General features: G+C 35.9%; 1 protein-coding gene across 26 annotated transcripts in view; it reads left to right on the forward strand.

Moving 5' to 3' along the window:
* The window catches only part of SGIP1 (SH3GL interacting endocytic adaptor 1), a 215,062-nt gene that overhangs the window by 159,347 nt on the left and 40,066 nt on the right, over window positions 1-15,649 (forward strand). For 22 of the 26 annotated variants that reach the window (XR_002523955.2, XR_002523954.2, XR_002523953.2 and 19 more), the window contains one exon: window positions 697-756. The exons of the other annotated variants lie outside the window; for them this stretch is intronic. Coding sequence is in view for 19 of the 22 variants with exons in the window: in XM_021942573.2 (XP_021798265.1) it covers window positions 697-756 (60 nt within the window). In the remaining 3 variants the exon portion in view is untranslated. The remainder of the gene's footprint in view (window positions 1-696; window positions 757-15,649) is intronic. 26 annotated transcript variants of the gene reach the window in all.

Raw genomic sequence — 15,649 nt, forward strand, 5'->3', positions numbered from 1 at the left:
AAGGTGAGATGCTATTGCTGTGTGAATTTACAAAGGAAAGAATAATTTAACTGCTCAGAATTACATGTCCGGTCACTGCTTTTTAATTTAAAAATAATAGAGCATCATTAGTAATCTTGTTTTCTCTTTGGTACATAGGTAAAGGGTGTTTTGTGTCTGGATGCCTAAGGTGATTCCAGGGGAGGGGATGGAAGATATGTGACATCTTCCCTGAAATTTATATTGATATGCAATGCTTTGTCATTTAAAACCTAAGCTAATGTTTTCTACAATCCATAACTCTGAGTTTATCTTTTTGGAAACATAGAAGGGGATGGCATTGAAGATGAAATGGATACAGCAATTGCTGGATGACAGTTTGCCCAAATTAGTGCAGTTAAAATATGCTGACGCCCCTGCATGGCCAGGAAGACTTCCGCTCCATGCACACAAGCACCAAGTATCAAGCGACCACCAACACATGCCCATTCCTTTAGGCCTCCATAGCTTTGCTTTTGCTTTCTGTTTCCTGAACTTAAAAAAAAAAAAAAAAAAGCGTAGATTGCCAGCCTTTCCTTTTTCCTGCACGCTAATGGCATGTAGTGCCTCCACCCTTCCCTATAGTGAGATTAATGACCTGCTCTGTAACTCACATTGTGTCCTTCTCTCTCCCTCTCCTTAACCCTTCCCATCCCGCTTCAACTCCTGGCCATACAGAGAATGAACAGCCTTCCCTCGTTTGGTTTGACAGAGGAAAGTTTTATTTGACTTTTGAAGGTAAGTAGTGCATAGCATACCAGATTCTAATTTATACTCCTCCTCATCCTTATTTCCTCATTTGCATTTCCAAGTCCCAGTTCTCTTCAAAAGTTCTGGTCTCGCTTTCCCTATGAAAATGCTATGGCTACTTAGAAAATATTCAACACTAAAGGAAATACTACATGAATTTGGTTTGTATATGATCTTCAATTTTTTCACATTAAAAAAAGTTCAAGCTAATTTGCAGTTAATATTGGTTATTTAATGAACTAAGGTCAATTGAAAATAAAACAAAACAAAACAAAACACACTTTTTTGGCCAAGGAACTTAACTCTGTCAACCAGGGCTCTTTCCTAACTCTTTTGCAAATGCAGTGCAACAAATATAAGGACATTTTTGGTTGGTATTGGCATTTAACTTGTTTTGGATGATTAATATTTTAGATGCAACATCTATTATTGTAAAATCTAAATATGTAAAAACATTCTTATGACAAGGAATGCTGTATAAGAGATCAGAAAAATTGGGAAAAGAAAAAAAGGAGTATATTAGTAAGTTTGATCTGCATCTCCTGAAATTGCAATTAAGATAACTCCAGTAAAATGGACATCTATTGCTGGACTTGCCATTTTAGAAGATTAAGGAAAATATACATAAATGTAATGTCAAATATCTAACCTCACTGTTTGATCATTTGTTATATTCTGCATTAAGGATAAGCATTCTTCTGTTTTCTATTTAAGTTCTAAATCATCTTAACAGGCCAGTCATTTGATTAAATGGTCCATTTAAACTAATGGTGGGGGAAGAGGTTAAGTAATTTAATTTAATTTATGGGCCATCTTACACATAAAAATTTATCACATAAAATCCTACTTTCTAGGATTTTAAATAGCTACATTTACCCCAGGATCAAAAGTTGGCCAAAACACATTTCACTCTAGAATTGAATCTAAATATTGAACTTGTTTTTGTGTTTCATGGCAACAAAATAGAATTTTTGTAACTTGAGTGTGTGTTTTAATGCAATTTTAAAAACCAGAATGGCTGATATACATAAATAGTTTGTATAGTTGTGGCTTTTTTCTCTCAACAATGGATTTTGCTTGCAAGATAGTCATAGAGATGAAAGTTCTTAGGTAGAACTTATCCAGAAAAAGCTCGGGTAGTATTAGGAAAGATGGTCTGATTTCAAATTTCGCAGACATCCTGATTTCTTGAACTGGCCTCGTCAGAAGAGAGGTGAATAAGCAGTCTTCAGGAGAGGATGTATCTTCTGCACATGAAGTCAAAGCCTTCATTGCCTTGGGCCATTAATTTTGTGATAACCAAGATGCAAAGTCCGCAACTTGTGACCTCCTAAATTTTCTCTTTGAATTAAACGAAATTAATAAGTGCCCGGGTTTTTTTTTTGTTTTTTTGTTTTTTTGTTTTTTGTTTTTTTTTAACTAATCGGCATGTTGCCAAAGAAGAAACTCCAGTTGCATAGGTTGGTAATCTTGAGGTAAAGCAATACCTGTATACTTAAAGGCACTTTGGTTCCATCTGGTCACATCAGATGATGTAGTTTACCTTCTTTTAACTAGGAAATTAAGCAAGGCACTTTGCCAACCCTCAAATAATTGTCTGGAGCTCAACAACGACAACAAGAACAAAAAACTCTGACAGTTTTTTGTTGTTTGTTTTGGCTAGTGTATGTGTCAGCTTATTTGTTTATGCTTTATTGTGGATCTATTTTGAGAGACAGAGAGAGATCCTTTTTGAAGAAACCAATCTAAAGACATTTTTGGTTGTCTGTTTGTTTTAAAAATACATATTATCAATCAAATATAAATATTTAATAAATGTATAGAATAACATATCACATTTTATGAAAATATATTTGTCAGTAGATTTCTGGGTATTTAAACTTGGTAACATTGCCATTTTAATTAGTGAGATCCAAATTCCTTAAGCATCTCAACTTGGGCCAAGAGAAGTCAGGCGAGAAGAGTTTTAATAGAAATTAATTGAAATCTCTAGTACTGTATTATCTTAATCTTGGACTTTGTTCAAGTTTAAGTATAAAGGAGGCTACTTGAAGGGATATGTGAATAGCTGTATCAAGAATGTCGGTGTCACTGTTTCTCTCACTATAAAATGTTTATGCAGGTAAAAGTATATTCAAATGCACATCAAGGGAAGCCTTAGAAGAAGCTAAAAATGATGCCTTGCTATCTCTGAGCAAAAAAGGCTATTTTTTTACATGGAGATTTGTTTTCATCATGTACAGTCATTAGACTTGGGTATTTTTAGCTAGTAAAACCTAGAAGAATTTTTTTAAATTTTTCTGCTGTGATGATAAAATGACATAGAAATGGTGACATTTTAATTTACCTTGAAAATAGGGCCCCCGCCTAAATTTTTATACTGCAAAAACATTTTCCTTCAACATGCTTTATTGAATAGGATTTCTAACATATTCTTTTAGGGCACTCTGGTTTTACCTGCATTTGTTATTATTAATATTAATTATCATTATCTTCAATTCTTCATTCAGGGAATGTAGAAGAAGAAAGATTCCCACATCAAAATAGTCATCAGTTCCAAATAGCTTTTCAACTATTATTTATTGACTTCTAAATAGTATTTTTGTAGTGTTCAAAACCCTATTCTGTCTTATTCATCATTTTATTCTTACAATGCTTTAGATATCATTATCACTTAGTCAATATTTGAGCTACTGATCAACCAATCAACTAAGTGGCCTGTGACTTTATTTGAGGATAACATGAGGTGCTTCGCACTTCCAAATTTAAGTTAATAATAGAGATAGAAAAGTGTTAGTGGTTCTAATTCACAAGTCCTAGTGCTTTTCTGAATGTTTTACTTTTAGAAACAGCTTCACTGAAATATGAATTTATAATAAGAATTATATTTATTTTAAGTTGGGAAACTCAGTAAAGATTGCAAATGGTGATTTTTTTTTTTTTTTTTTTTTTTTGAGACGGAGTCTCGCTCTGTCACCCAGGCTAGAGTGCAGTGGCGCGATCTCGGCTCACTGCAAGCTCCGCCTCCCAGATTCAGGCCATTCTCCTGCCTCAGCCTCCCCGGGACTACAGGCGCCCGCCACCACGCCCGGCTAATTTTTTGTATTTTTAGTGGAGACTGGGTTTCACCGTGTTAGCCAGGACTGCCTCGATCTCCTGCCCTCATGATCCAACCGCCTCGTCTTCCCAAAGTACTGGGATTACAGGCGTGAGCCACCGTGCCCACCCCAAATGGTGATGACTTTTTAAATTCATCAAAGACTGTATCCTATTGAAGCTATCAAGTATTCTGAGGTAGGAGGGCAAGATATTTTCATGACAAATATTAAATAGAAGATAGGACTGCTAGATATTTGAACAATTCCCTAGAGTGTTTGAACATCTAGATGTTTCCAGAAATGTGCTGCACTTTTCCTTGGTTAGATTTTTAAACTACAAAATCATCTCATATGTGGTGATAAAAAACAAACAAACAAACAAAAAGTCTGCTGCCTTAAGTTCTTAAGTGGCCTCGTGTGGGAATATCAGCTCTATCCTCTGCTCATGTAGCCTCTTACATCTCACACACTCTCATTTCCAGACTGCTCTGTGCTGCTGTTTACTGGTCTTTTCCCCGTCATTCCCACCAGGAACATCACATGTCTAGCAGTATCCTTCTCTACATTTCAGTCTCTCAGATGAACTTGTCCACCTGTTTCCTGACAAAATCCTGACTCTTAGGAGCCATCACTTCCATAGCACTCTTCATGGAGACCTCTCTTCAGTCTTCGGTGGATTGTTCATCATGGGACTAGCAGGCAGAGTTTGGATTCTCTTAGCTCCCTATTGCTACTTCCAAAGCCTTCCTGATTGTGAGAGCAGCCATCTGATAATTCTACCCTCTTCCACTCCTTATTGCTGTTAACAGTTGACCGCAGAGCAGTCCTCTGCATTTACGTTAGAGGTGCTGTCAGCTTGCGTGTCATCCTCTGTGCCACCTCACTTCCCAGCATCATCCTGTGACGTAGAGTGTATGTGTGTGACCTGTCTCACACGCTGGCTCCAGGGCCTCTTGATTTTTGCTCCAACAAGCTTTCTCTCCACTTTATTCAGTACTCCACACCTCTGGCCACACCCTGGAAATCGTTCCCCTGGCAAGTCTCATTTCAGCTGTTTCATAATTAAGAATTTGTCACCCTTTTTGTACACCAGGGACTTTAGGAAGCAATATTCTTTCATTCAACAAATATTAAGTGACTGCCTACTGTATACTAGCACTGTCCTGGGCACTCCCCACTAGTGAACAAAACAGAAAAAATCCCTGTCCCCGCAGAGGTTGTGTTCTACTGTGGAAAGTTAAAAATAAAAAGATAAATAAGTAAAATATATACAGTATGAATATGATAATGACTTCTATAGGAAAAATAAAATAGGAAAGGAGAATAGAGCATAGTGAGGGTTGCAGTTTTAAATTGGGGGATTTGAGGTTGAAAAATGAAAAATAAAATAAAAATAATAATGAATATGAGTAGTTAACATCTGAGAATTTACCATGTGTAAAGCAGTCTCCATCTATTATCTTATTTCACCTGCACAACTCACTGATGCAGAAACTGAGATTCAGGTAATGTAAGTAACTTTCACGGGGTCACACAGTCAAAAGAGACAGAGTGGCAGGGTACAGTGACTCACTCCTGTAATTCCAGCACTTTGGGAGACGGAGGCGAGTGGATCACCTGAGGTCAGGAGTTCAAGACCAGACAGCCAACATGGCGAAACCCCACCTGTACTAAAAGTACGAAAATTAGCTGGGCGTGGTAGCATGTGCCTATAATCCCAGCTACTTGGGAGGCTGAGGCAGGAGAGTTGTTTGAACCCAGGAGGCAGAGGTTGCAGTGAGCCAAGATCATGTCACTGCACTCCAGCCTGGGCAACAGAGTGAAACTCCATCTCAAAAAAAAAAAAAGAGACTAATGATTCAAACTCTGGCCACCTATCCAGAGGCCACTCTGCTCCATCACCTCACCCTACTGTACATACATAATCTCATTCAGTCCTTGCCACAAAGGTTTTGCCCTAATCTAGCCTTCTAGCTCTCTAATTTCCTGATATTACATCTAATTTTTCCCTTTTATTTTTAGTTGACAGCTAATAATTTTCCTATTTATAGGATACCAAGTAATATTTCAATACATGTGTATTATGTATAATAATCAAATTAGGGTAATTAGCATATCCATCATCTCAAATATTTCTCATTTTTGGGGTTGTGAACATTCAAAATCCTCTTTTTGGAAATATACAGTAAATTATTGTTTTCAATATTTACCATACAGTGCTATAGAATACTAACATTTAGTCCTCTTACCTAGTTGTAATTTTGTACCTATTAACCAGCCTTTGACCCCACTGAGACCTCTGTCCTCATGTTCTTCCTGTTCTCAGTCCACTAACCCAGGTGGAGACACTCAAGTTCTTTTCATTATCCAGATGAGACCCGAGAGAGGAAAAATACGTTTCTGAAAGGACCTTAATCATTTACATAATAGGAGCTACATTTTTTCTCTTTGGAGTTATATTATCTCTGTGAAAAAAATAAACGCTTGGGCATTTTAAATGTCTGACCATCTTAAGCAGGTTATTAAATACCCCTGCTTAGTAATTGGCAAGTCACAATTATAGCCATAGAGCATTCAACTTTTCTTACCCTGACGTAGCAATAAAGCAAGAAATGAACAGGTCAAATTTCTCACATGCAGTCACAAGAATACTAATTCATTCATTTGAGCGTCACTAAAGAAAGGAGAATTGGAAGATATGACCAATTTTCTGGGAAGCAATGGCTATGCCAAATTCACATTATTCTCAAGTGGGACATAGTACTTTCCCCACTGAAGGCCCCTTTCAATCTATAACAGGAAAACGTTTAAGTACCCACTCTGCAAATCACAGCATTAAGTACGACCAGGTTGGGGAAACAATACAGAAACATTAAAAGCAGTTTTACAAGACTGTCTTCATTAGAAATATTAGAACCACGCTCCCTAGCTATTCTGAGTTTTTATATGTGGACTGTATTGTATATCTAAAATGAAAAATTCATTCTATTAAAATAACTGAAGGTCACAGAGAGTTTTTTTAATAGCCTAAACCTGTTAAGAAGATTAAAGTTGAGCTGAACCTGCAAAATGTTCTATCAGGCAGTTCTGCCAGGGTTTCAGTAGTATACTTTACCTCTTCATAATAAATTAGTTGCTTGGTTCTGAAAATTTTGACATTGACCAGCATGCTGATTATACTTGGTGTCCTGCTCTTTGAGGCAGTTGTCCTGTCTTATTCATGGTTAGTGTAGGATTGTCATGCTAGTGACAGAACAGAAAGCCAGCAAAGTATCCCCTGTTTCTGGCCTGAGGCCTAGGCCAAAATGGAAGGAATAGGCTTCTAGGGAGGACATAAATGTACAGAATTCATGTTAGAATTCTACAGATGGGAAAGCTGGAGAGCAGGTGTTACCTTCTGTTCCAAGCGTGTCACCATGCAAGGAGGACCTAGTTGGTGAAAATATCATTTTGCTTGGATTCAGCGTATCTGGGGTGCTGCTGTTTTTGCCAGTAATGCTGATGCAATGTATCGCTGATGAGCGCTTAACATGGGCTACATTCTGAGCTAGTTACTCCACATCCACAAGCTCATGTCACTCACACAACAGTCCTAGGAAGTGGGTACTATTGTTATTCACATTTTACAGATGAGTAAGCAGAAGCTCTGAGCACTTAGGTAACTTCTCTGAGATTACACAGCTAGTTGGTGGTTAAATCCGTTAGAGGGGAGTTACTGATAACACAGCTAGTCAGTGGTTAAATAGGGTAAATAGGAGTTACTATTATGTCACAAAACTGATGTTCCTAACCACTATGCTACTCAGGTCTTGGTTGTGTCACTCAATAACCATGCGATCTTGATATTTAATGTCTCTGAGTCTCTGTTCTATCATCTTTAAAATGGAAAGCATAATACCCACCTGTCAGGATAATTAAGAAAATCAGATAAGATACATTGTTTTTGTTTAATAAAGTACTATACATATGAAAGGTTTTAAATTATCCATGCCTTGATGTTGCATCAAATTAAATAACAATTAAAGGAAGACACCAAGAAGGTATTGCATCCAAGATGCATTTGTTTCTCATTTCTGGTCTCTTCCTGGTCTCTAAAGTGGTCTCGTGGGTGTCTGATGGTGACTATGCTTAGAAGCTTCTTGTGTGTCTATCAGACTCACTGATAATGTAGTTTCTTCCTCTTATGGCCATAATGGTCCAAAACACAGTTGTTTCTGAATATGTCTCTCATGCAAAAGAAAACACAATCTAATAGGTTTAAAATAGATAAACATCGGGCAGCATTTGCTTTGCTCAAGATTGAAGCCTTTCACTCCCCATAGAGGAACGGAACCCTGCATGTCAGCTGCACTTCCCTGGGTGCAAAAGTAGATTCTAGAACAGGACTTCTCATCTGACTGGAGTAATCAAATGGCGAACTAACAACAATAGCAGAAAGTCCTGAGCCCCCCCCAAAAGAAGGGTTGCCATGTGTGGACAATTTTAAAACCTGAAGTGTAAGTTAAATAGCTCCCCAGAGCAGGAAAATGAGTAACAGAACAGAAAAGTTAAAGAATATTCACTCATTTATTTCTGCATTCAGTGCTGCACAACCAGTCCATGAGCTCTTCTTAGCTACAAGCCCTTGTGCTGGAATTATGGAAGTGAAATAATACAACTTCTGCCTTGCAGTAGTTCACAAGAAATAGAAGAACAGAAGAAATAGAAGAGTTTGGCACTTCCTATATAAAGCATCCTGTAGCAAAGGCAATGGTAGAATTGCAGAAATGTTCTAGTAGTTAGGGTGATGGAAGAAATGGGAGCAACATTATACCTGCATAGACTCTACTTTGAAGCACTATAACATGTTGCTATGTTAGAGTCTAATAGAAAATCTTATGAGATATGTAAATGTTAACCTAAGCTATGTTTGGTATTATCCTAGTATTAGAAATTACTTAATTAACGCATATCCATTTGCTCTCAGTACACATATACATACATATGCACACACGCACATGCACACACACATAGAGATAATAGAGAAAAGGATATGGAATATATATATCATATATGATATGATATGAAATATATATATAATATATGATATGATATGGAATATGTGTGTCATATATGATATGATATGTATCACACATATATTCTATACCATATGTATGATATATTGATATATTGACATATTGATATAGTATACATATATAGTATATCAGCTATATCACATTTTACATATGATATGTATCATATATAATATATGACTGTAACCTACAGTATGATATATATGTTTTCATATATGATGTATATCACATGTTTTCATATATGATATATATCATGTTTTCATATATGATATATATGAAATATGGAATATACATGGTATATTGCATATCATAGATATTTCATATCACATATATAAAGAGAAAAAGAACTCTGTGTGTGTATGTGTGTGTATGTGTGTTTACGCATGAGTTCTGGAATAAGCCTTCTAAATCTTAGTTACAACCTCAGCACAATGTGTGACTTTAGGCAGGTTACTTAACCTCTCTAAGACTTAGTTTCCTCCTCTGAAAATTGGAATAATAATGGCACCTCTTTCATAGGGTTGTGGTCAAGATTAAAATTAAACACTGAGAACAGTGCATGCAAAGCACTCAGATATAAGCAACTGTTGTCCAACTTCATGCATCCTTTGCTTGTAACATGGCTGTGTTTTACTTAGTTCTTGGCTGCTTTGGAGAAGTTTCAGTTGTGGCATTCTTGTCTTCTTCTACATGAAAATATGACAATTTGATTCTGCTGTGAGTTGCTACGTGGTCTCCCTTCCTTGTCAGCAGAGATGATAAGCAGTGTTTTCTGTGCTGGTATGGAGCAAGACAATGATTTGGAAGCATCATGCCACTGCGTTGCTGTACACCCTTTGCCTCCACTAGAGCCCATTATTAAAGCTGACTTGTTGAGACTAATGTTCTGCATGGCAGTGTACTCCTGGGGGTTCTGTGTTAACACTGACGGGAGATGTGGCAGAAAATCTTTTACCCTCTCTTTTATTAAAGGATTTGTAAATCATAGCACTTCTGCAGACTTGACAAATGATTTCAAACTTCCTGAGAAAAGAATGGAGAAGCTGAGAATTCCAGGGGGAAACTGCTTCATCTTTGGATGGTTCTGAACCTTCAACATGCAATTGCTGGCTGATGACCTCAATAGAGTTTGTTCCTATTATGTCTTTTAAGAAGAGCTGTCCACAGACTTCGGCTGCCTACCCCATTTCAGAATACTCTTTTTATGAACCTCTGACATAAATGAATGAAGAAAGTGTACTAGTGATCCAAAGAGATTTTACTAAGACTCAGAAGAAGCTCCCATTTATAAGCCTTTTTAAGTGTCTGGTGTGGATATATTTGATCAGCACCACATATACTCCAAACAAATTTTAGACAGTTACTTGTATAAGGTTTTTGCAAACTATAAAGTACTATTCAAAAGTAATCATTTCCTAAGATAATAATTAGTATTAAGGTATGTTTGATATGTGCTAGGCATGTGCTAAGAATTTCATATTAATCGTTTCGTTTATTACATCAAAGATTGACTGGGAGACATTAACATAAGGCATTAACATAAGTCACTGTCCTTAAGATTTTAACCTGTTTATGTCTTCAACTATTTTGCACTGTGTGTGTAATCATTTCTGCCACAGCATGGACTGTCAGCAGACAAAAAATGTCGTGGACTTTGTCTTCTCTTCTGCTGACCCTGCTGTACCCAGTCACCAGGACCCAAGTGAATATGGCCTTGGGGCTTCTTTTCTTGCTGACGCACATTCACACAGGCAGTGTGTGCTATTTACAACTCTGTTTCTTCGTCTTCTATTCAGCGTAATAACAGCATGACTTCCCCTAAGATCTGATTCAGAGAATTGAAATATGCCCTGAGAAAACATGAAAGGTTTTTCTGGAGAAGTGTCCCAAGGGTAATATTAATTGTTCAAGGATGTTTCGGAAAAGTTGCAATCATTGCTGTGGCAAATGAATCTAGGAAGAGGAAGTATGAGTTATTTAATGTTGGTTACTCCTTTCCTTAGATTTTTGCCTTTTTTGGACTTTACACACAGCCCATTTACTATGAAACTAGCAGCTCAAATAGCAGGCTTTCAGGCAGTCAAACTGTGGCAGACTGCATTCTTCCTGCTTCTCCAATCATATTTATCAGTCTCATTGGGGGAATAACTTTCAGTAGTGCTCAAAATTACCAGCATCCAATTTGTAACTGCAAGGACCCATTCAAGAAATAAAAGAGAGTTCTCATAAGTGGGAGTTGAACAATCAGAACACATGGACACAGGGAGGGAAACAACACACACCGGGGCCTGTCAGGGGTTGGGAGGCAAGGAGAGGGACAGCATTAGGACAAATACCTAATGCACGTGGGACTTAAAAACTGGATGACGGGTTGATGAGTGCAGCAAACCACCATGGCACATGTATACCTATGTAACAAACCTACACATTCTGCACATGTATCCCGGAACTTAAAGTAAAATTTAAAAAATAAATAAAAAACAAAATTTTTCTGAATTCCAGTTATATTAAAACAAAAACAAAACAAAACAAGAGAACTTCTTCATTACTTTGGATCACCAATGTATTTCTTCTTTTTAATGAATTACTGTTTTCAGTATAATCTGAAACTTTTTTTGTTATAATTTGCTTCTTACTATCAAACCATTTATTTTAATTTGGTTACTCATCTTCATTGCCTTTATCTCACATTTTAATCAAATATTTTTAATTTTGTATATATTTTATATTATGCATAAAATATAAACTGTATATAATACATAATATATTATAAATAAATATTTATATTATAAAATATATATATTATATAAAATATTTATACATAATATATATTTATATGTATCATATAATTTATATAGAAAGATAATATTTTATATAATATATATTATAATATTTTAATAAATATTATAATATTTGTAATATTTGATATTTTAATCTAAACATTGTCTTTTCTCTTTGATAAATAAATGTAAAGATGACAAAAGAAAAAAGAAATAAAGAAGAAATGTAGAAATCTCAATGATATTTAAAATTCCAAAGTAATTATCAATATATACTTACATTTTTTCCTCAATATCAAAGTAACACACATTATAGAAAACTTGGAAAAATAGAAAGGTATTTTTAAAAAGATCTATAATCAAATAACTGTAGATGACTGCTTTTATCATTTTGATGTTTTTCAGTTCTAAGATTTTGCATGTGAATGTGAGTCTGCGTGTGTGCATGTATAGTTTATATTATCACACAGTGTATAATTATGCATCATTTTATTTTAACATATGCTAGTATTCCGCTTGACACTTCAAAGAATTTAGAAATAGCTCACAGTTGGCTTTATTGTGATCATGACATTAATTTAAGCATATTATTACTTTTAAAAATTCAAACATGGGAAAGTATAAATAAAAGAGTAAATATCACCCCAAAATCACACTATTTAGAGAGTAGTAGAAATAACATTTTTGATGTTTTGGTGAAAATTTTTGATGAAACCCTCTCTGCATGTATCTGCACACACACACACTGACACACATACACACACAAATATGTGTGCTGCATTTACTTGATCCCAAGAAGCCATACATTGGGATATGCTCCATTGTTTTCACAAGTTTTTGGGTGCAAAATAAACTTTGTCAAGTGTAGAAAAGCATTTTTTTCCCCGACCAATAATAATAGACAAAGTGCAAGCCACTATCTTCAGTATAACCATCAGAAACTGAGCCTAAATCTATTTCGTATTCAGAATCTGCAGACACATCTGAATCACTTCGGGCCATCAGCAGTTACAGTTAATATCATAGTGGCGTGATGACTTTTCTATACCATATGTTTATAACTTTGACCTCTTTATACTCTTTGCATTGATGGTTTAATTTTGTGACACATCAAAAATTCCAGAATTTTATCTGTATTAGCTTCCCAGAATTTACTTATAAATTGTTGCAAAGTAAACAATTTCCTTGAAAGTCAACAAGAAATTTTTGACAGATACAATTTTAGCATCTGAGTGTCCCTTTAGGATGCATGTCAGTCATAACCTACTCGTTTCATCTTTCAAAATTCTGTAGCTTAGATTCCAAAGAATGTGGCAGTTTCTCCCACCAGCAGTTGCATAGTCTGGTAGACGACTGTTAATTTTCCAAGAGAGTTGATGAGTTGTCCAGGGGTGTTCACATCTTTGGCCCTTTTAAGCCTGAGATTAGTGTTCTCAAACTTTTTTTTCATTATCCCTCTTTCCTTGCCCAGAGAGCCTCTATTAGACCTTGTTTTTCCCTAATTGCTCCCCAAGTCGAATTCTAATATCACAGATGTACTGTACATCTGGTCATGTGCTATATGTATATTTGTGTGCTTTATATATTTAACAAGTAAGATTTCTTTCACCTTCCCCAAAGAACCAATTTTTACTCCCTTTGGGGTGATACTTCCGCTTTGAGAAGGCATGCCATGCCTGCAGCTACATCTCGGATCACAACTTCCTAGGATGTAGGGGTGAACATCTTTAACACAGGGTAGGGTTTAATAATACAATGGAAGTTAGACCTGGTTTTCAGTCCCAGCTCCCCTACTTACTGTAGAGCAAATTACCTTGAGCAAGTTATTTAACTTCACTACGGTTTAATTTAAAAGAGTGTACCTCAAAGAGATGTTTTGAGATTAGAAGACATGAGGCATGTAATGTGTTCAGCACAGTGGCCATCGTATACAAGTGCTTTACATAAATTAGCTTTTGATGTATTTATTCATATTCTTCATAGTACCACGCTATAGCTGGCTGTTTCCGATGCTTGATCAAACTCTCACTGCTGTCTATGTGAAAGTGTTTAAAATTTAGCTGTATGAGTCTTCATACTAAGACAAAGGAAATCCTGTTTTTAGACTAAGTGAGGAAATCAATTTGAACAAGTGTACGTTCACTTTTCTTTCATTTTTATTATGGCTTTGTCTTCTGCCTTATGTTCATATTTAACAGTAGTTTTTTTGTTGAATACACTTGTTCTGACTTCAATAATAAAAAGAAAGTATAATTTTCTCATTTTCTGAGTCAAACATTTTAGGAAGTTAATTCAAGTGGGCATTAATTTTGGATGACAGTTTAGGTGCTCTAGGCAAAGACCCAGGTTGAAGACAAATTCTCTACCAAACATGGAGAAAAGTGTCAATTGATTGTATGTTTCTGGACTGAGCAGAATTTGAAAAGTGAAAAAATATATATGCACATGAAATATATATATATAACCAGGGCAAGTGAGCAGAGATTTATGAAGAGGAAGACTGGAAATAACTCTAATCCTATTTACATACTCAGAAATCCAGTACTCTTAATTCTACTCTATGAGAACTGACTTTCTTATTTATTTATTTATTTATTTATTTATTTATTTAGGGCATCCAAGCATGTTTATTAATCATTTGAATTTCTTTTTTATTTTAACTGTTACACTTTAAGTTCTGGGATACATGAGCAGAACATGCATGTTTGTTACATAGTTACACATGTGCCATGGTGTTTTGCTGCACCCATCAACCCGTCATCTACATTAGGTATTTCTCCTAATGTTATCCCTCCCCAACCTCCCGCCCCCAACAGGCCCCAATGTGTGTTGTTCCCCTGCCTGTGTCCATGTGTTATCGTTGGAGAACTGACTTTCTTAAGTACACTTCCCTCATTTTCATGAAGGAGAATATGCAGCACTCTGAAAAGCATGTAGCAAGGATAACTCACCCAGTGCCACCGTGGGTGAGGACGAGGCCTATGGGGCTCTTATATGGAAAAGTGTGGAGTCAAGTGAATCTAGATTTGAATTCTGACTCCACCATTTACTGGCTGCAAAAACATGAGTAAATGGTTCTCTCCTCTCAGACTCAGTTTCTTGATCTGTAATACGTAGTAATGCCTATCTGGACACCTGGTTGTAGTCATAATTAGAGGATGCACTATGTGTAAAGCATAAAAGACAGTATCTAGCTCATAGCAAGTATTCAATAATATTGTTCCTCCCCTTTTGAGGTTTGCCCTTTTTCCTCTGTATTCTCACTCAGCAGGTCAATTGATGCTACTTACCTCGGGACAGGAGAAGCCAAGGCAGCACTTACAGAAGCTTCTTGACTTTTTTAAGCTTCAGTTTGTCAGGTGTAAAATGGGGATAACAATACATCTTTCTTAAAAGTGTGAGGATCTAATAAGGAAATGTGTGTGGAACATTTAGCACAATCCCCAGAATTCAGAATTCAGAAAGATATATTTTATATATCTTATATATTTTATATAATATTTTATATAATCTAAGCCAACTACAATCATAATATTCCAAGATTTAGAGAAAAGGGAAAAAAATTAAAAATTTATATGTGATAACTTTATTTTGACTTATTTTCTCCCAAACCTATCCTAAACATTTTTGAAAAGTTTTTGCTTTTGATAAACAAGTAACTTTATTAATCATCACTTCAGCTAAGATTTACAATGTCACAGGAGCATACTTACCTTTTCAAGTTAAGCTCTCATGATACCGTTCTTTCTACTGAACTATATAGAAAGAATTTCTACTTTTCTTTTTATGCTTTCCTCATTTACTAAATGCATCTGGTGCTGAGGAGAGCCTGAAACAGTATGTTACATGTCATGACTGTGAGGCAAATTCTTCTTCACTGCTAATGATAATGGCTGCCAAGTTATTGAGTTTTTACTGTGTGTCAGGTACT

Source organism: Papio anubis, chromosome 1, assembly GCF_008728515.1.
Source record: "Papio anubis isolate 15944 chromosome 1, Panubis1.0, whole genome shotgun sequence".
Lineage (NCBI taxonomy): Eukaryota > Metazoa > Chordata > Mammalia > Primates > Cercopithecidae > Papio > Papio anubis.